The 22,987-nt window shown below is 38.3% G+C and overlaps 1 protein-coding gene across 1 annotated transcript in view; it reads left to right on the top strand.

Annotated features, from left to right (window-relative positions):
• LOC129110230 (CUB and sushi domain-containing protein 3-like) overlaps positions 1–22,987 on the top strand; it is a 211,891-nt gene that overhangs the window by 57,512 nt on the left and 131,392 nt on the right. Inside the window, exons 6-18 of the mRNA XM_054622416.1 lie at positions 5,768–5,880; positions 7,013–7,090; positions 9,443–9,530; positions 10,353–10,477; positions 10,873–10,994; positions 13,455–13,558; positions 13,912–14,024; positions 14,334–14,516; positions 15,210–15,536; positions 16,212–16,406; positions 16,741–16,879; positions 18,033–18,220; positions 22,069–22,257. Of these exons, the coding sequence (XP_054478391.1) occupies positions 5,768–5,880; positions 7,013–7,090; positions 9,443–9,530; positions 10,353–10,477; positions 10,873–10,994; positions 13,455–13,558; positions 13,912–14,024; positions 14,334–14,516; positions 15,210–15,536; positions 16,212–16,406; positions 16,741–16,879; positions 18,033–18,220; positions 22,069–22,257 (1,964 nt within the window). The remainder of the gene's footprint in view (positions 1–5,767; positions 5,881–7,012; positions 7,091–9,442; positions 9,531–10,352; positions 10,478–10,872; positions 10,995–13,454; positions 13,559–13,911; positions 14,025–14,333; positions 14,517–15,209; positions 15,537–16,211; positions 16,407–16,740; positions 16,880–18,032; positions 18,221–22,068; positions 22,258–22,987) is intronic.

Raw genomic sequence — 22,987 nt, 5'->3', positions numbered from 1 at the left:
TAAATATACCTTGTGGTTCTGATTGAATTCAATCAATTCACAGAGAGGGCACATGATTCCATTTTCATAATTCAAATTAAAGTGCACTTGAAATATTCAACAGACTTTTGTTTAAAAAGCAGCCTTCAGACACTTTGGTTTATGGCTTTCTGCATATGCTTAATGTACAAGTAATTCCCAACTGAAACAAGGAAATATGAAATGGATTTGACCCCCAACCTTGAGGCTAAGGTTATCCATCTCTCTCGCGTCCTGAGTGAATGGGAGCATTTGCCAGGTTTATGTGATCCTGCCGGGCATTAATTATAATTGTCTGAAAGAAGCTCTAATCAATCACTGAGCTACAAGCTTTGTTGTCCCTGAGAGTTGTCATCCGAAGTCAGAGGGAGAGAGAGAGGCAGACACTGTGTCGGTGAGAGACAGAGGGAGTCAAAAGGAGAGGTGCTCGGAGTGTGGTGATGACTGCTAAGTATTGCATGTTGCCGTAGCTTAAGAGAGTTTGACAGGGAGCTACGATGGTGTGACACTGATGTGTTTTGACAGACCATCAACTAACCCTCTTCTCTTAGGTATAAAAGCTCCAAAATTAACTCTTTCGCTGACAGAATATGCTTTGTGGTGTCTTGAGTCTCCTGCTTTTTATTGATTTAAGAAAAGTGGCTCCAAGCGGTTAATCATTTACATACATTATATTACTATTTAGTTTTATTAATAAGTCCTCTGGTCATGAAATATCTTCACACATCTGAGAGACTGTCGTTGTCGAGTGGAAGCAAAAACAAATGTCTTTCAAATAATTTATTGCAATGCTCTGTACTGGACTTCTGCAACCAACATCTCACATTTTTATTAAACCTAGATACAAAAAACAAGGTATACTGGGCACTTAAAAAAATGCATTGTTTAATTTGAGTTACATCTTTAGAGATTTTTATTTTGAACACCGACCATAGTAGCAATGGCTTGTTTGCAATAGAAGGTTTCTTAAACAACTGACTATTATATTAAACCAAAATAAATCACAACAGTAAACAAGGAAATGTAATAGAAACACAAATGTTGAGTTTTTAGAGAGATGTCTCTGTTATCTTTCAAAATCAATGGCATCTAACATACAAAACATGAACTTATCTAAAGGCCTCAGCAATTAGAAAGACGTGAGGTAAGCCATACTTTTCCAGTGACCCTGTTTGTTATTGGGCGATACTACAATGGTAAAAGTGTTTGTTTGCAGCTAAGGAGAGGATGAAAAGACACATACTGTGTATTTAGGCAGGCATAGCAGTTCAACAAGCAGTTCCTTTATTTGCGGCGGTTGTTACTTATGTGTGAGGTGACTGGTCACCATGCATCACTTGAATGCTTTGAAACTCCCAAGATGATGTCAACGTAAGTCACCAAATGTCAGAGGCTGTCAGGCCGAGATCTCGTTTCAAACCCTACAATTCAAGTGGGACTCGGTGAGCTTGAGTGCAGCAGGACCAGAATTTTAGAGAGATGCCTTCAACTCGGCCAGGTAAACAAACATACAGGCAGGCAAACAAACAGGATTCAGAGCGAGCAATTCTCACATGCCCATAAAATTCATTGCTCTCGCTCCCTCTCTCCGAGTGTCTCCGACTGTGTACAAGGCCGTTGGACAGCTAAACTTCCAAGCAACCTAACATATAGCACCAGCTGCAGGCAGAGACAAGCAAACTGTCAATGTAGCCTTGAGCCTTAGAGCTGCTTAACGATGATTGACAGCCTGAAACTTCAAAGTCAGCCAGATTTAACATCTTGTCTTAGCCTATTTCAGCCTACTTCAGTACTGGAGAATAAGAAATAGCTAAATAATTCAGTTAGTTTATTAATGAACACATATATTCCACAAATACTGTATGTAATTAATGCAAATATTTGAATATGTTATTCTGGTATATGTAATAGTTGTTATAAAATTGACATTTTGAACTGCCCAATTTTGCCAGGCAATTTCCTGAAAGTGGATGATATCTTATGACTAATACAAAAAAAACAATTCCTGATAGTTGAAAGTACACAACATTCAAGACTATCAGGCAAGAAATGTGTTTTGCTGACACCTCTTAGCAGCCTTTATCCTTTTATCAATTGGAAAATTTCTTTCAGATCTCTGCAAATTAGTTTATTGATCCCATTGTCGTCGCACTGGGGAAGGTTGATGTGAGGCTACACATCAATCACTGTGAAAGTAGACAAAAAAATAACCTTCAGTTTCCTTTTCCTCCAACATTAGATTCTGGCTCAACCAAGAAAAACAGTTCTTTGTTATTCTTCTGACCTTTAATGTGATTGTACAGCCCCGTTCACAAAGGGCAAAACCAACAAGCTGTAGATTACACGTCACTCATTATTTCAAATATGGACACAGAACATAAAACCTGAAAGGTTTTTCTGGCGTTAGATACTTTTCTTGTAAACAGACTAAGCCAGCCGAGACTTAAGAATAGGTTTCTGAGTTGCTCAGCAATCTGGCAATATTTGATTGGGTCACTGAATATGAACAACCCTATTTCAACAGAGTGGCTAAAAGGTGTCAGAGGAGGAATAAAATTTTCAAAGCAGGTTGAGAGCAAGAAGTGCCCTGCAGCTTATTTACTAACTTTTGGTTAAATTACCATGTGTATTAGATTCAATTTCTTCTTCCTGGGATTTATTATTGATCCTTCCAGGCATAATATAACCCATCAAAATGTCTGCAAAAGCTATCCTCTACTGCAGTCTGTCTGCCAAGAATGTTTAATTGAAGGAATTTGAATTGACAATTGACCCAAGAATTCCACCAGGGCAATTAATGTAAGGAGCTACTGGGTATTTGGTGACTGGCTTACTGTTCTCAGAGTCAATCTACTGGCAGACAGGCACCGAACTGTATAAGTGCAGCTCCTGAGCAGTCTCTGCCGAGGAGGTAGCGTGAGGAGGATAAAGAGAGCAACAGCTTCTTCCTTATCAGAAAAATAGTCTTATAATCATTCCCCCTTTTTTTTAATAGAATATGGGTGGGAGGAAAAGATCACTTGGCCCAATCTTTTTTGACAAATTTGAATTGATTGCTCATTATCCGGGGTGAACCTAGGTATGACCTGCCTCTCTGTGAAACCAAGTAGAGACACCAGAGATTTCAACTGATCGCTCTGCCCTCTAGGTCACATTTGGCCACAGCAGCTGCGCACTGGGACTCGTTACGTTGGTATTTTGATGAGATTGCCCTGCTCCCTTTAACCCCTCGTCCTATTCAATCAGGACCACTTTAGAGACCGTCTTATGAGAACTCTCTAATGTGCCTCACAAAACCTATGTCAGAAGCTACCATTAGTCCTTGAGATGCTCCAAATCAATTATATGGAGCACGCTAAAATTTGGATGGAACCGAGCACATAAAATCACTGTACTCATGCCAAGAAGTAATCTCTGTAAAGGCATAATACATATCTATGCAGGTACTAATCTGAGTGAGTTTATTATTATTATAAACCTGATAAAAAACGTGTTGTATAACTGAAGCGTATTAGTCTCCATGTTGGCAGTACTATATCATGTTAAATGAACCATTAAATGAAAAAACAACATTTAAAATGATGTTTTTTGATAATTAACAATTCAAATATACTGTAGGTGCGTGACAGCACTGCCAGGCTGCTCCTGTTTGTACATTTAACTCCCACACACACTCATAAATGTCATATTTTGTCAATACCGAAGATAAGCAAATATACACGATACGATAACAATCAATTTTAATACCACTATATACCTATACATCCTACATTCGATATACCGTACACTACAATGTGCACTGGTGAAGATACAATAAGGAAACAGAAGACAGCGCTCCCTTGTTCTTATCTGTTTTGAGGAGACTAGGAAGATCACTCTCCACAAGTTTTCTTGGCGTAACCTTTTGGCTGCAGTTAAACATGTGAGCACAATCTGGAAATATAAAGTAAAGACATCTTGAGAAACAAGTCATCAAAGAAAGCAAAAGATCATTTTATCTTGCAAGACATCAGTTTCTCAGGTCAAGTCTGTCTTTTAAGTCTTTCTTCTCTGACTCCAGCCAATGAGCACATTTGTGTTTATTTGGACATCTGTGCTAACAGGACACCTCCAAAAATATAATAATACTTTACACATTATTTTACTTTGTCCTTGCATTGTTTTTATGTAACAGAAATATATTTTTTTGGGGCACTCAGATTATTATTGAGGAGAATAAATAAGGAGAATGGTTTGCCGCACACAGAAACAAATGTACACATGGGAGTAAGTCCTTTATAAGGTGTCATTAAGCCTTTATTTACTGTTGACGGCAGATCATGTTTCACTTCCTCTGCCATACTTTGCCGTGGTGATAACAGTATATTCACCTCCGCTGGTCTTAAATTTGTAACATCACTCCTGTTCTGCCTGGAGCATCCATGCAACTTCTGGATGGTTAAAGCTTTATTGTCACTATCCATTTTCTTGCAGAAAACCTTGTGATCATTTTCAGCTTCCACTACAGAAAACATGGAGGCAGATTCTTCTAAATAGTCCAGCTACCTGAAGTCTGCTGTTTTTCATTCGGCCCGTCTATGGGTGTCATTAGCATTTTATCAATGGCTCAATGAAAGTAAAGGTCAACTTTTGTGTGAAAATCAATTACCTTTTAACTCTTCACCGGAAGCTGCCATCCTCTCCCTTTGTGATGGATATTTTGGATTAAAAAATATAAAAAACACATCTATGTTGCTGATTAATTAACAATAAAACATGCAACAGCCTTAAATCTGTCTGACGAATTTAATTTTTCTCACTGAAGTAATACAATTAAAATTTAAACAGCAGGAACCAGTGGTGTAATCGACATAAGGAGAAATCAAATGTCAAGTAGACTTGGTAATGCATTTTCTATAACTGCAATGGCCACCAAGGGAAAAAGTCACCCTCTCCTCTTTGTTTACCCACATCACTTTCTTTCTCACTCCTTTTTATTTTGTCTGCCTGCCCCTCTGGTAGCTCTGCAGTGAATGCCAAAGAAATTACACAGAAAAACAAACCTTAAACACAAATACACACACCTTTACACACACAATAAAACAGACAGGCACGGGTATGGGCACCTACACACAAACACGAAATAACAACTTAACACAGCTTTGTTCTTTTCAACCACTGAGCCAATTTGGGAACAGGGGGGCTCAAATGCAGCATGTTTTTTTTAAAACCGGGTGTGATGCAGGGAAAAAAGCCAGAGCTGGTCAACCAGACAAATGAGAACGACCCTAGGAGCTTTAAATCTCTACAATTATAGAGGGTCCCCGATGCTGCAGCCATGCGCTGCATAAAATTTCTGATGTAAACACCAATACAGTCACTAAGACAGATGGAACACAGACTCAGATTTGAGTCAAGACAACTGCCCACGTACATGCAGGCTCATACTGTAGATTAAACACACATAAGTGCAGAGTCAAAGTTAAGACAGGCTTTTTCCCTAGGTTTTAGAGCTGGTCTTCATTTTAAGGGTACCATTTTTTTTATCCAGGCCTAACATACTGTAGAAAAGGATTAATTATTTCCTCTCATTCTGGTGAAGTCTACATCATTTTCTCCAAGTTTTTCATTCATTTTTACCTATTTTCCCTTTTTTGATAGGTGATTATGGTGACACTGGAATGCTAGTGACAGGGAAGCTATGTAGTTGAATTACTGGTTAAAACCGATTAACATGTGTTTTCGTTTATTTGTGACTCTTTACACTCAGGATAACTGGAATGAATATTCCAGCACCCATCATCAGCAACAAAAACTGGCTACGGCTGCATTTTGTGACAGAGAGCAACCACCGCCACAAAGGCTTCAGGGCTCAGTATCAAGGTAAGATATGATTACTTAATTTGCACATCTTAATAGAAGGACCCCTACTTGAATGAAAAGGAATCATCGTAAGAAAAACACACTGTAATTACAGCACTGTTTTTGATCTTTGTTAACTGAATATTAAACAGTTTGATTAATACCCCCTCTGTAGAGGCCATTAAGGTCTTCTCTGCTTTAAACCATTGACTTCAAAGGGCCTTGTTAATCAAAAAAATTGAGAGATAAATACTGCATATCCTTTGCTCTTATAAAAACTTAGCTCCGTCAGCTCAATAATCCATTACCCTGACATTGTTCTATGGCGTGACTTTAAAGTATGTGCTGCATATTCTATACCATAAAGGCTTTAAGCCTGGACCCAAGCCAAAAAGGAAACCTGCAACTCCACCATAAACAGCTCTATGAAAACCTTCAGTCACATGCATGTGTGGCAACTCACTGTAAATGAAGACATGAAATCAATTGCATGAAAACTCCCATTTTTCATCTATTGCAGTGCATTGTTGGACTGTGGTAAAGCAATGACGCAGTGTGCTTTTGAGCATTGTGTTTTTAACGAGTTGAATTAACCATTTGACCTCCAGTGCAGTTCAGACGAGAGGCAGCGTCTGAATGCTTTCAAGTTCAAATAACCTTGATTTGGTTTGATACATAATTCATTGCTTTTGTCTATTCTGTTGACACTTCAAAATGATGACAGCCACTTGCATCACCTGGCTTGTGTGTGCAATCTGGCCCCTGCTGTGTTTAATTAGACTGTCTTAAAATGTAGCATTGCAGTCTTTGGGCTGTTCGTTGATACTGCTGATAGTATTTCCCCCCTATAAGCTATAACTATTAAATCTGCTCTGACCAATCAACTTCCATCCACTGTTTAATATGTCTGAGTTAAATGAACAAACAAACATGAGAAGCTAATTAAGGTTATATACAACCCTTAGGAATGCATCAGAGCCGTCGGACTCATTTCTTTTGAAAAAGGATGCTGCACATCAGTAGCAATTACATTTTTGATGTTCTTCATAAGACCAAGTATTATCCAGAGAAAGAAACACTTGAACTGTATCTTCTCACATCTAATACTGTAACTTCTTTTATCTAATTAACTCTTTCTATTGCTCTCAACCAGTGAAAAGCTCTGGAGAGCTTAAGTCCAGAGGGGTAAAATTATTACCAGGAAAGGACAACACTAACAAACTGTCTTTGAGTAAGTCTTTTATTTTTCTTATGCAACTGTTTTCATTGTTTGGATTTTTTTGTTTATGTAGGACTTGAGTTCTGGGTCTTTGTTTCCTTCTTGTCTCTTATTTTTTTGCTGCATCATTTGGTGAAGGAATTAAGCTACAGTACTAGATTTTGCAGAAGTGCAGTCTCTTTTTCTTTCTGATGATCTACCTTATTGCCCCAGACTTCCTGTCCTGACACGCTACGGCCTAGTCATGTATATTTCAGCAAATGCTAAATTTGATCAGTTTCCGTCGGCCAAAACCCTTTATGTGTCATCCTGTACTATTAAAGCAGGACATCAGATTGACTTATGTTCATGCACTGTGTGATCTACACACACAGCAGTAGTCAAGGTTGAGTGACCACTCACTTGTCAGATGATTTGTGTACACTTCAGACCGAAGTGAATGCATTCTAATTGCTTGCGGAGCTGCGTCATTAACATAAATCTGGAACACAATTCCCTCTAACTCCACAGTGTGCTAAACACTTCAATGATAACAGGTTGTAATCTTTATTACCTTATGTGTCATATATTCGGCATTGCATGGAGACATGAATAATGCAGAGGGCTGTACTCTTTTCTACAAGACAATACTCTATATCATTTAAAAGACTGTGGAGACATGGCTCATATGCCTTGTGGATTCATTGCATATAATTGAACCCATAGCTGTATTATTACCCACAACAATTAACTTCAAAGCTAATGAACTTCCTGAAAGATGTCTGTGAAAAGAAACACACGGAAAGGTCTTTGTCTGGGGGACATGATGTCTTATTGCAAATATTACAACAAACCTTAATGAAGATAATGATACAACATATCTCAGGAATTTCATTTCCAGCGCGTGTAGTCTTTTATTTATAAGATGAGCTTGTTAAAAGTCCTTTCTCCTCTCTACATTTGCACCATAGTAAAGGCTATACTTCATATGAAAGCATATCTACAAGGCTTTATCTAGTGTGCTTAAACTATTATTATGTATGGAGAGTCTCACTGAGTGATTATTGTAGCTCCTGCCATTGATAGTTGAAGGTTATTTAATCCTCTTAGTCCCTGTTGGGCCCAGATATATTTCCCTATATTCTGTCTAGCTCAGGTTAGAGTGTTGCCTTTACCCTTGATACTCACTCGATATCGCAAAACACTTGTGTACATACACAAAGGGCTCCCAAATAACTGGCCGTTTAAATTCATGGACTTTGAGAGACGACTTAACTAAGGGTGTCAAGATATACCAGTATTGATAATAACCGTGATATTTATAAAAATATTGATATTATGTTGATAATACACATATATGACAATATTATGTAAATAATCCAGAGCCTCTTAAATCACACTTTTATACAGTTATTGTTACAGACTCGTTCTCCACCTCACTGCGCTTGTATTTTGTGTGTAATTAATTTGTCCAAAAATAGACAAAACGCACAATAAACAAATTTAAGCAAGCTTTACAATTTTTTTGAAGTTTTCTATAGGTATTGCAATAATATCATTAACGTGAATTATTTGGGCCACGATCATGAATTGTATAAAAATCTGGTATTGTTACATGCAGAGTTTCCCAAAATATTAGATTCTGTTTGTGATGGTGGCTGAAGGAGGTTGCGTACATACGCCAAGCTAACCTCGACAACCTCGCTGTATTCAAACGTTACATTATAGCTATCCTTGCTAGGCTCCTCTTATGCTGGCTAGTAACTTAATTGTAGAGTTTGGTCTGTGAGATCGACAGTGTTTTTTTTTAAGAAGATAGATCCACTAACGTATCGGTGTTAACTTGAATGCATCCGTTTTTGGATGCATTTGTGCAGAGGGGTTCAGGATTCCAACCATTTGTGAACTATGGACTGATTCTATTCAGCCATCTTCTCTGTAGGTTAAAGCCAATAACAATCCTTCCTCCAGCGCTTGATTATGTTTTCATTCAGAGTGTGCATGAAGAGGAGGGACTACTCACGAACGGGTCCACCGTCAATGTGTTAGTGAGAGAGAGCAGGAGGGACAGGGCGGGTCTAAGAGAATCAATGCAATATGTGCAGCTCTGCAATGATATAAGATTTTATCCATTTTATCCATTTTGGTAGTCAATGTTGAAATTGTGTTGGGCCACCACAAATACATCAATGCATGCAAAGCCCTGACATGATTACTGGAGCCAGTAATTCTGTTAAAAAACATAACCACAAAACGTACAAACAGACAGGGTCATCTACTATTCAAGTGCTTTTCACTGCAGTGGGTCGTTTTCTGAAAGTTCGGAGCTTTGAAAGTGAAAGTATTTTTCTCACAGAGTTCTTGGTCCTTCTCTTTCTCTCTCAGTGAATGAAGGAGGAATCAAACAGGTGTCTAATTACTGCCCTGACCCAGGGGAGCCGGAGAATGGCAAACGAACCGGCTCCAACTTCAGGTGAGTGGGTGCTGCAGCCAAAGTGATGGTGCTCAGATTTGTGTAGAAGAGAGCAAAGGAGCGGGACAGCATGCTCTCCATCCAGTTTCTGTATTATGGCATAGAGCATATTCCAAGTATTGCTGTCATGTTTTATCAAGTCAACAAAATCAGGGTTCACATAAACCTCTTTCAAATCTCTTTTAAAATTTGCCAGGGTCAAGGATAATCTTTTTGCTAATATCATGCTCTATAGTCTGTCTTCTTTTTCATGAACCAGACCCAATCATCATATCCACTTTAAGATTTTCTTTGACATTTTGTCAGAATGCAACATATTGAGCTCAGGTTAAAAGATTAAGCCAGTTGGACGCTAAGATTTAGCTACCTACCACAGTTATGTTTGCTCTCAGGTCCCTGCACAACTGAGTATATGTTTCCTTCTCTGTGAAATATATATCTTTTGTGTCTTAAGATCTCTCCCTTGGACTCTGTTAACGCTTACACAAAATATGATTTATTTCTAGCTTTCATATAGGAACACAATTGAGCTGTTTATCAGTTTAGGTGCAATAAACTTCCACTGCATTAAAGGGTGTCCCTGTTTATCATTTTTAACTGGGACATTTGTATTATAAGTATGGAGAATGAGGACGATTAATAAATAAATTGCTAAATTCACTCATGTGTCAACTGAATTTAATATATTGATGCATTGTGCAATGTAAACCTGTTATGAATGACATTAAATAAATAATGAATATATGAAGTTATTTCATCAGGAGTCATTTTTCAGGAATTGATTGCTTTTTCGGGTGTTAATAGTGTTTATTATCTTCTCAGCATCGGAGCAACTGCTCAATTTACCTGTGACGAGGACCATGTGCTACAGGGGTCCAAAACGATTACCTGCCAGCGCGTAGCAGAAGTCTTCGCTGCTTGGAGCGACCACAGACCCGTCTGCAAGGGTGAGCGAGGCTTCTGAAGAGCTAATAAAACAGTTTGATTAAGGCAGTGCCTCTGGATATAGGCACTATGCAGATAGAGGAAAGTTCATTTTTGTTAATTATGTATGAGAGCCCATGCTGCAGCACTCTGCCTGTTTTTTCTGTTTCATAATACCTGGAGCACCTTTTAGAATTTGATTAATGAAAGTGCAGCTAATAGACCTTCTATCTTCTTGTGCAAACAATATATTACCTTTCTGTCATATTACAATGCAGGAGTTATCACTCTCCCTTCTGAGCATATTTATTGTGAATTTAACAGTCTAACTGTATTTTGATATATATTTTTGAATAATCCAGGATCTTTTAACTTAATGTGTTTATCGTCTGTGTCTTCATGTTTATCTTTATGGCAGTAAAAACGTGTGGGTCGAATCTACAAGGACCCTCTGGGACTTTTACATCCCCTAACTTCCCTATTCAGTATGAGAGTAACTCCCAGTGTGTGTGGATCATCACAGCCAGCGATCCAAACAAGGTAGTACATTAAAGTCTGGGATCTTCTTAGAGTTTCTAATCTTTTTTTTCTGTTGGACCATGTCTAATGAAAACCCACTGCTGTTGTTGTTATGTGAAGACTCACCAAAAACAGGCCTTTGGATGCCAAATAATTTTTTTGCATCTTTTTTTTTTTCTTTACAGACAGTTCCAATGCTTCAACAGTGTACAGCCCATCTCATGTTCTGTGTCGTACTTATTCACACCTTCTTTACAGCATAAATATATTCGTTACTATCAAGATAGAAATGCCAGATACTGTAGATAAAGGCGAGAGGACCACGGTTACTGTCAAAGGAGGTCAAGATAATAATCTGACATGAGATAAAATGTGTTTGCCATTATTACCTGAAATCCTATTAGATTATGATTACTTTGCCTCAGCTTGTAACATTGACCTCAGAACAGTCTATTTGCACTGTACATATGGTAAATATAAAGATTAAATAATGGCTTCAGTAGAAGTAATATGGTGTAATATCCAATTTGTGTTTCTCATAAACAAGTGTAACAGTCCCTCATTAGTGATATAGGCAACAATAAATTGACTTTTTTCCCCCATGGTTCCTCCGTAGAGTAAACCCTCACCTTTTTACATTTGAAAGCTTCCTCCTACCTGTGGTGTAGAGCATTTGTCCGGACATACCCTTCCATGATATGCATTTATATATGCATCTATTTTCCAAGGACTTTCCAAGGTGGGAAAAGGTTACATAGAATATGCATGCATTTTCACTTTAAATTCAGTGTCAATGTCCCTCATTTATTGTACATAGCAGTGGGTTGCATTTCAGTTTGGATTAGACTAGGCTGTTGGCAATCAAGCAATTTGCTTTATTTGTCTTTGGGAACTGTAATGGCGAAAAACAAATATTGAATGAGATCAGCTTTTCCCCAGAGTGAAGGGGTCAGAGCTGTTTTCCTAATGGTCATTAGTGCTCTCCTACTGTAGATCAAAATTTACTCTCTGTCGGTATTCCAGTGAGATTTAAACACAGGGGATTTCAACAAAGTGCTATCCTGCTAATAAGCAATTACTAACCACCTAACGCTCACTCAGAACACACTAGGACTGGCAAGAGCCATAGATTTGTGCTGCCGTGTCCTCTCCTAGGCAAACACGCCATTGACTTGGCAGTGAAACTTGGACCATTAGTGTTATTATGGTAATTATGCTTATGCGTGCATTGTAATGAGCCTGTTATACATGGATATTGCGCAGGCATTGTCCTCCCAATGGCCAGAGAAAGGGATGTTAAGGCTGAGCAAGCAGCCATCATATGTTTGTCATCATGTCATTAAAACATCCTTTCTTTTGTCACTAATCCGAAGCGTTGGTTGAGATAATATGGCTTTATTGTGACATGTTTCTGCAGCGGAATCTTTTTACATGATTATCATCAGTGTAAGCAGCTGCTGCCAGTTTGATCCGTGAATATGTCATCTTTTCTGACGTTATGTACATTTGTTAAGGGAAAAAAGATCAAGACCAGTGACAGCTGACAAAGATATCTCAAGGGTGAATGCGGACAGGCAATTTCAAATTTCGGACTTTCAAATTTGCCTGCCATGATTGCTTTTTAGTATTTGATTTTCGCTAATTTGAAGAGATGCTGCTGTCACTTTCTATATGGCTTTGAAGGATGTGTGTGGTGTCCTTTTGTTTGCGGGGGTGTCTGGCATGGACATGCACCATTCGTCAAAGCCTTATTCTATAAACACAAATTTGATGTGAGTTGAGGTCCATGTTTGTCTTCCATTTTCTCTTGACATCATTGTTGGATTGAGTTTAAGGGGTAGTTTCTGTATAATTTATAAAGTATCAGAATGTAGGCTATAATATGCAGCTATTTTGTGTTAAAGGAGGAAGTCTTAGGTTTAGGTTTCTTCGTATAAGGCATTACATAATAATAATAATAATAACAATAATAATAACTTTATTTATAGTTATTACATAGGCTTTTCTTTACGTAGGCTTGCCTTTTTCAGTTCAGCTGTCTCCAGGAACACACTCTCTAAAGGCCAGTTATGGAAATGAGCAACTATGTTATGAATTTCATATATATTACATGACGGGTTATTTGGTAATAAAACTTGAGAATCATTTTGAATTATGGCTCGTCATTGAGAGGGTTTTAACTTATAGAAATTAATTCCACGAAAAAGATCAACTCCCAGGACAGCAATGTCGGTCGGTAGAGATGTCTGTTGGAACCACTCGGGTACAGTTGGGTGTGAACAGAATGACCTCCAGGGCAGATGGTGTTTTAGAGTTTAGATTTAAAGAAATGTTGCTGACACACAAATTGTTTAACACCACTGCATGTGGGAAGACTTAAATATAAATGCTTTAATAGTATGTTTCTAAAAAATAAATAAATTCTCCCAAGCACTGCCATGCTGCATGCTAACACCTATTGAATTGTATTTTTTTTTACAGGTTATTCAGATCAACTTTGAAGAGTTCGACCTAGAAATTGGGTATGATTCGCTAACAATTGGAGATGGAGGGGAAGTAGGTGATTCCAAAACAATAATACAAGTGTAAGTATCACATAAAATACTTCTTTGGATATATATATTGTACTATGATATTGGTCATGTAGGTAAATGTCTTGCAGAGCTGGTTAGATCTGCATTTGTTTGGATAATGTTGTGAAGCTATACTATGCAGAGAACCTCTGAATGAATTTAATGACTGCACCATTTAAGTGCAGGCTTGCTTTGTTGAAGCCATTTTTGTAATGCCCTATAATTACCAATAAGCACCATAGAGAGCATTTAGAACATTGCATTTTTGCTTCAATACATTTTAAATTACTTTTTTGAAAACTGTGTAATAAGATCAAAGAGGGTTCTGCTATCATTGTGACTTATTTTTGTTTTCCTGTCTGCAGGCTGACAGGGAGCTTTGTCCCAGACCTGATTGTCAGCATGTCCCATCAGATGTGGCTTCATCTCCAGTCTGATGAGAGTGTGGGTTCGATAGGCTTCAAGATCAACTATAAAGGTACACAGACTTTAGTGCTGATATCATCTCTGTCCGTCTGTATTCATTCGTCTTTCAGTAAAGCAACGGGTCCATTTTCCTGTCTGCCTTTCTGTCCTTCTACCTGTCCGCCTGCCTGTCTCTCACTTGCTTATCTATCTCCTTTTAAAGAAACTTTCTTAACCAGGCTCTAAGACTTTTCACCTGGACCTTTATAGATAAATGTTAATGAAAAAAAAAGTACCTCAAAGTACCTGGCTTGACTTAATTTTCTACCTTTGCCCCCTTTCTTTCCATCCCTCCTTCCTCCTCTCCTCCCCTCACCCACAGAAATTGACAAAGAGAGTTGTGGTGACCCTGGTACACCTCTGTACGGTTACCAGGAGGGTAGTGGCTTTCTAAATGGAGATGTCCTGCGCTTTGAATGCCAGTTTGGATTCGAGCTCATCGGGGAGAGGATGATAACCTGCCAGAACAACAATCAGTGGTCGGCTAATATACCCATCTGCATATGTGAGGCCAATACATTCTCTTTTTCTATGACAGCAAATGAAGCAATTACTTATGCGCTTGGAAAGTTCACAATGACACTAAGCTATTGGCGCATTAATTACAGTGTTGTTAAATGACCATGTAGTGCGTTGTGTGTGGAAACAGCAATATATACTATGTTAAATGTGAAATTGATAGGATAGGGTTGCCTTGTTAATCAAAAGAGAAGAAAGTAGGGTATACACTGTTGCACTATACAAATATTCAGTAGAAGGGAAACCTTTAAAATACTTAACAATGTCCTTTCTCAAGACAACCTAAACCTCTCCTGTGAGCTTCACTATATCTAACCCAAATCTGTAACAAAAATCTAGTCTTCTGTTCCATTGGGACAGTGTGCAGTATTCCTGTGTACTTACATTGCTGTTTGTCTGTATCTTTGTACACTAACTCCTCTGTTCCATCCACCTTACAGTTTTTTGTTTTTCTCCAACTACTCAGCACCCATGGGAGCAGTGCTGTCTCCTGATTGCTGAGCTAGTTATACAGGACTGACTGTTCTATACTGATATTTGTGTCTGGTCCTGTCATGGGGCAGCCCTCAGTGTACATTGTCATGTGACCAGTGAGAGTTGCAGTAAAACAAATAGCCTTGCCTTGGATATTAAAGTTTTAAAATCATTACTAATATATTTTGTCCCCTCTATCAAACAGTCCCCTGTTTCTCCAACTTCACCGCTCCCATGGGGACGGTGTTGTCTCCTGACTACCCAGAGGGCTATGGAAACAACCTTAACTGCGTGTGGCTCATTATCTCTGAGCCTGGCTCCAGAATCCACCTGGCCTTCAATGACTTCGACCTAGAGCCCCCCTATGACTTCCTCACTATCAAAGACGGGGATCAGTCAGGAGCCACCATACTTGGACGTTTCTCAGGGGCCGAAGTTCCTTCTCACCTGACGTCCAACAGCAATGTACTGCAGCTGGAGTTTCAGGCTGATCACTCTATGTCTGGGCGAGGGTTCAACATCACTTATAGCAGTAAGGGAATGTTTGATCAATATAATTGAAAGAATTCTAGCATAGGAGAGCATTATAAACAAATAATTGCATCGACCATTTTCCGTTTATGATTAGGGATGAGTGGGAATGTGTCTTTGCAAATATCAGGGCTGACTGAGCTCTGAAATATGCTTTTAGAAAACTTACAAACAACTAACCAAAGAAACAAAAGTTATCAAGGGTAAAGTGCAAATAAATAACATCTTATATCTTATTAAAGATGAAAGATGGGATGAAGTTCAGCAGTACCAGTCATTTGTGTGTTTTTTTTAGTCGCAAAGCATACTCTTGTCTTTTTGAAATGAATGCTAAAGCACTAATGAGAAATGCTACTACATTGCACCCCAAGTCAAGCCTGTGTGCCTTAGGCAGACAAAAAGGCGGCATTTAGGATAGGGTAAACAGTTCCTTACTCTTGTGGCTGATTGCCTAATACAACAGCATCGTAGTTCTTTCTCTCCAGGCGAAAGCACAACAAGCTCCTAAGACAGGCTATTGTCACCCTCGGGTATACAGAGCAGACCTCAGTAGTTTTTTTTCTCCCATGGACCGCTACATCCATTTCCCTTATCTGCCGACTTCTCAAAGACCCCATTTCTCATTCACACAAGAGCGTTTGTCACCAGCTCGTGTTCTCTTTCTTCTCATTACAAGCTTTCGGGCGTAATGAGTGCCCTGACCCTGGCATACCGTTGAATGCCAGGCGCTTTGGGGACAGCTTCCAACTGGGTAGCTCCATCTCAGTGGTTTGTGAGGAGGGCTTCATCAAGACGCAGGGGGCTGACACCATCACATGCCATCTGGAGGAAGGCAAGGGGATGTGGAGTGGACTCATTCCCAAATGTGAAGGTACTGAAATGGAATGCCTTATTATTGTGTGGTTGGTGGACAGATGTGTCAGCTATTGAGTCAGGTAGAGAGAGATAGAACAGATAAAAAATGGAAATAGTGAGTGGGTTATATGGAACATGCAGTTCTACTAAAGGGTAACAGCCCTTTAGTGACTCATCCTATATTTATTTTCTTCCAATGTTTTTCATGTGGGCACAAAAAGATTAGAGTGGTATCATCTTTAAAACAACACCTTTTTTCCTCCTCTCTTATCCAATCTATTTATGTGTTTAATTTATATCTTTATCCTCCCCATCCCTCCCACCATTCCTCCACCTCTCCGCTCTCCCAGCTCCTTGCGGGGGCCACTACTCTGGGCCGTCTGGTGTCATCCTCTCCCCGGGCTGGCCGGGCTACTACAAAGACTCCCTGAGTTGTGAGTGGGTCATTGAGGCCGAGCTGGGAAGCTCCATCAAGATCAGCTTTGACAGGTTTGTAAGACAGTGCTGCAACAACTCATCCGTCGGAAAAAAGAGATACTCACACACAATTTCTTATATACGTGTATCCACAAACTGCACTGCATGTGAGTACTATTTATACACAGACCTGCATATACATTAGACACACACACACACACACACACACACACACACACACACACACACACACACACACACACACACACACACACACACACACACACACACACACACACACACGGCTAGGGATCACTCTGATCTCCTGGCCTCTAAATGGTTACACTTGACTGCGTAGACTCATGGGCCTATATGTAGGACCTTAGACAAATTCAAAGCCTTGCAACTGTGTGTCTCTGTGTGAGAGAAAGAGAGGAGAGAGGGCTTTCTTTTAATCACAGTTTTGCTCTTTTAAAACCACACATGCATGTAAATTGTATACACTAGTGTACATGTGCACAGACACAGTAGGCGTACCTCTAACCCTGGAAGCCTTTGAGTTAGAAATAGACAGTTGGAAGAGGTGGAACAAAGTCCCGGACCTAGTTTCCAAAAATGTTGAAAGCCTCGAGTAATTCTTTATTTTGCTTACTGACTCCGGCTCACTTCCTTAGAGAGCTGCGATAAAAAGAAATAAATAGTCTCTGCTGTAAGATCTTTATTTCCTACCATTATGGAGCGAAACCATAACATTTTCATATTTTATAATCAACGCTTTCTCAGTGCTGACAAACTCCTCTGTAAAAAAACAAAGAGCTACTTTTCCTATGATTTTTTTTTTTTTTTGCTCCTCCTCACTTTAAACGAGCCAATGTTTTCATAAGCCTAGTTTATGCAGCTTCTTTTTTAAGCTCTTTGCATTAAAACAAAGAGAGGTGTGGCTTTTCTCTTGCTGAAATTATTTGGAGGAATTTTTTTATAGTAATATTGGAACTGTATTGTCACTTGTTTGATGATGTAGAGACCTTGGATCCATATATTTCAGGTTCAAAAGAAACTCATTGTTGCGCAAGCAATTTCTTCCCATTTATCTCCATAAAATTTGAATATTTTCTCTGCAGACAAAACTGGCTAAATAGCTTCAAATTGTCTAATCAGTCAAAGCTGAAGTAATGTTTTGAATATAAAATAATTGTGTACTCTCTCTGCTCTATCTATTTTTAAGGTTTCAAACTGAGCTCAGCTATGACTTCCTGGAAGTGCATGATGGCCCCAACCTGCTCTCTCCTCTGATTGGCTCTTTTAATGGAACCCAGGTCCCTCAGTTCCTGTTTAGTAGCAGTAACTTCCTGTATCTGCTTTTCACCACCGATAACAGTCGATCAAACAGTGGATTCAAGATATTCTTTGAAGGTGAGAGAATGTATCTATTGCTGCATGCACAGCAACACATCAGGAGTTATGAATGCAGATTTCTTTTCTTTTTTTTGCTTTTCATATCATTCAATAGTGTTTCATTGATTTTAAATTAGATATGTCAACAATAGCAAAAAAGGTAAGTATGTTGGGTTTAATTTCAATTTAAATTGGTCTGCCTTTCTTCTAACATTTTATAAAGTATCTTAAACTATGTGTCAAGACCAAACTGTGTTAAGGTTAACAATGAATCGTAGATCTTATGTTACAGTAAATCTTATATCTCAACTGTTAATAAGCCCTTTTTACAGATATAACACTCGAATTTCCCCCATGGGGATCAATAAAGGAATATAATAATATGTTATAGCAGGGAAATGACACGGCTACTGTGAAGAGGACCTATTTTCTTAAGGATACCTCAGTTACTTCAGGTTGAGCAGTAGCTTAAAAAAAAACATTGTTTGCAAGGTCTTTTGTGTGTGAGGTTAGGGAATAGCTCATGAGTGAAATCAAAGCCAAACTTTAGGATTAAGCCCGCTGTACATCTTTATCAAAGTAGCTTATTTTATATAATATTGTGCTGTAATCTGTAAATGTCAATAAGGACTAAAGCGCATAGCATACAATGTTCAGTGCAATTGTGGGAATTTATGTAATTTGGGTAACATCAACAACGGACTTGAAGGGACCTAACCTAAGTCCCAGTCCACCGATTCACTGTTTTGCCATCAAAATGTGTTCTAGCACTGTCCTGTCTCTTGTCAGGTGCAACAGAAGCCCAGAGTTTAAATGTGCATGCTTGTGGAGGAAGGTTGTCTGTGCACAGACTGACTAAAAACATCTGAGTTAGGGAGGAGAACTATTAGCTCTCAGAGGTACTTAATCGAATACTGTGTATACCTGGGTAAAATCCTGTGCTCTCGGGGAGTTTGTTTACAATTTTTTCTTCTCCACATCATTATGCATGGAATGGTAGTCTTTGAAAAATCAAATAGAAATAGAATGAATACTCTGGATATAGTGTGATCTATTTTCATGATTGTTTTCACGAGGACCATTACCCTTGTCACTCAGATGTGATTTCATAAGACAGAGTTTGTTATTATGTCTGTATTATTGACTGAAAGCAGACCACAAGTGCCTTTGTCTTATTATGTTTCACTCTCAAGTGCATTTTTCTTTTGTTGATGAGGCTATTGAAAAGCAATAACAGTAAGATCATATTAGCTTCTTCCATTGCAATTTAGGAAACATCTTATTGCTGAAATACTTTAGGGAAACCCATCCTTGTTCATTTGTAAAATTGGTCTTACAAAATAAGGCTGTAGTGAATTAGGCTGTGATTCAACTGAGACACAGGAACACTGCATACCGTTGCCTTTGTACAGTATGTAATGGATAACTATTTATTTTACAAAAAATACCACAAAATGTTATCAAATCATATCTAGGCCCATATATTCAATGTATGTTTTCTCTAATTTCACTCATAACCATTGTATTTTTTTGTTATTATTTTGTCTGTTTTCTCCCACCAAATTCCTGCACCCTGGAGGCCAGTACCAGCAATGATCAATGAATCCTCTTCTTCAGGCAATATTAGTGTGTTTCCATACTAAAAATATCACGTATTACTCAAGGAGAGCAAGACAAGTTTACTACAGAGGACTAGAAGTACAAAGGAAGAGCCTTGTTATCACGCATGAATAATCAGTTGTCCTGGGCTGTTATATAAGTTATAAATGTTCATGACTGTAATCTATAGCACACAAACCACATAATATAACTCTGTTACACTGTTAACTGTGTCATTTCTTGTATATAAAGCCAAAAGCAGCACCTGCTTGCCATGCAGTAGAACTACACGTTTTCTAATGGATCAGAATTACTAACAATAGGGTACTGGACATTTTCAGACAATATTTGTTTGACTTGCTGAGGGCATGTGTATCTGGTGCTGTTTGAATCTGTAGTGGATGCAATTTTACATAAATTTCACATTGGGTGCCGACCCTTTAAATGCACTTCATGCTGGGTTCACAGTCAGTGATGCCAGACATCCCACAATGAACAGGATACTATTTGCTGACATGTCTAAGTCCCTTGACAGAGTCAATCACCTGAAACTACTCAAGCACCAGAAATTGGACTAGAACCAAGACACCTTCCAAAGAGATCAAAATGAGATAACTAGCTTGCAGCTTTGTCCATATATGTGTGCGTGCGTGCACATACATACATACATACATACATACATACATACATAATAATAATAATAATAATAATAATATATGTATATGTGTATGTGTATATATATACGTGTGTGTGTGTGTGTGTATATGTATATGAATGTGTGTATATGTATGTATATATGAGTATATATGTGTATGTGTGTGTGTATATATATATATATATATATATATATATATATACATACATACATACATACATACATACATATATATATATATATATATATATATATATATATAAATAATAATGTGTGTATGTATATATATACGTGTGTGTGTGTATATATATATATATTTATGTATGTGTGTATGTATACATACATACATACATACATACATACATACATACATACATACATACATACATACATACATACATACATACATACATACACACACACATACTGGGAAATGGCTATGGCTGTCTCGTTTATTAATCTATCTATCTTTCCATAGTTTCCAATTATATATTACTGGCTTGGTATTTAAGAGCTCTGGAAATATGGAAAGATAGATTAATAAATGAGACAGACCATACCCATTTCCCAGTGAGAAACATAAATAAGAATAAATGCTTACATGTTCATTTAATTTTTTTGCGAAAACAGAAAACTGCTTAATAAAACTATAGCTTCTGATAATCCTACTGCAGTTTAGCATAGGCTTTCAACCAATGACTTGATAACTGCTTACACAACTGTTGCCAGTCAATGCCTAAAATCAACATATGTTTTGTGCATCAAAAACCAGCATACTTTGAAGACGAAACCTTGTTTTGTTTTTTTAACAGCAGAGGAACCAACAACTCTATCAAGGTTATGCTGACAGAAAATCAGACACCCTGCAGTCAATGCAATAGTTCATTTTTTCTTCAAAGTCTTATTATAAAACAGCCTTTGCTGTTGTCTGAAATGTGTCATTTTCTTTGGTTCAGTCCCCTTTGTGCATCATGCAATATATTTTTTCCCACTTTTGGGTAAGTGTGAGCGAGCATTCATTTTGAAATTTATAAGTCAAAATAAAAGTCAAAGAAAATCACTTGCTTTGGAAAACCTTCCTTTCTCTATTATGTTTGCAACCCGAGATCTGCCATTGTTGTGATTGTTATGACATCAAAAGGTTCTGTCTTCTCTTTCTTTTGTATGAATGTGGCCTAGAAAGTTTGCTGATTGCAAAAATAGAATAGTCATCACATGTTTCATGAATGCTGTATGGCTTCAATATACCTCTGTAGCCTGACAGTCATACTTTTTTTTTGTATATGCGAGAGCAGACCTCCTACTCTACTGTTTAAATGGTTGAGGAGGATCTGACATCTGAAAAAAACATCCAGTCAGTTGCAGAAAACTGCTGAACTTGGTACATAGTTTGGTCACTACACAATGTAGATGTGTTACTTGGTAATTATCATCAGTCACAGTAACCGACCACAAGGCTATAGGTTAACACATAAACTAGACGCTACCTAAAGGTAAACAAAGAGGACTTACTATTAAAATTAAATGTATGGGTTAAGATTGAATTGCCAAGTTGAGGATGTACAATTGTCTCGCATCATATTCAAGAATCTGTTTGGTTTTATTTCACCAGTGGTCACATTGGACACATACTCCTGCATGGATCCTGGTATTCCAGTGAATGGCTTACGATTAAGCCATGACCTGTCCATCGGCTCCACGGTGTCCTTCCAGTGTGACCCCGGATACAGGCTGAGCCACGACGAGCCACTGGTTTGTGAGAAGAACCATTTCTGGAGCCACCCACTGCCCACTTGTGATGGTACGCATACGAAACGTAACATTTTTTTGCAGTTCATTCCAGCTGAGGCTTCTGTCTCATCCATGACCGCACAATTTATTTTTGAGTGAATGCTAATCATATCTGTAAGCTCTATTTTGAATAAAACATCTTTCGCTTGTATGGTCTTAAAGTTACGCTGTATGACACTATGACATAATATAAGGCACTTTGAACACCTTACAGCTGAACCACCATTACGAACAGCACAATTCTTGTCCTTAATGCATTTTAACATGTATGTTAAGAATCATTCAGGGGTAATTAATAATTGACCCAGTTTTGACTTGAAGCACTGATTTGAATTTTGTACAGCATCACATCAGCTCATTAGGATGTCAGCACTATTTTGAGAAAACACACATAAAGGATCCATTTGCACAGAATGAACTGTATAGTCTGGAGTCTTTAGGCCAAATGGGACGCTGCCACTGGCAAGAGGTTTCTAAATTAGGTTTTCAAAAGATAACTCGGTTCCTACTGCAGCTGCTACCATTGCTATGTTTTATTCTCAAACCTCCAAAACAAACAATAATAAAAAAGAACATGGCCCTGTTGACAACGACACAAACATAAGTGACTATGGGTTAGCCTACAGCAGGTCTGACTAACCAAACATAAGCTTGTCAAAGTGCTTTTTACTCAACAATTAGACCCCGTCCTCGTGTGAACAACTTACTCGGGGTGCGATGAATCATGTAATACTGAAGAC

Source organism: Anoplopoma fimbria, chromosome 20, assembly GCF_027596085.1.
Source record: "Anoplopoma fimbria isolate UVic2021 breed Golden Eagle Sablefish chromosome 20, Afim_UVic_2022, whole genome shotgun sequence".
Taxonomy (NCBI): Eukaryota; Metazoa; Chordata; class Actinopteri; order Perciformes; family Anoplopomatidae; genus Anoplopoma; species Anoplopoma fimbria.
Note: the sequence above shows the minus strand (reverse complement) of the source record. Positions and strands in the feature narration are given on the sequence as shown.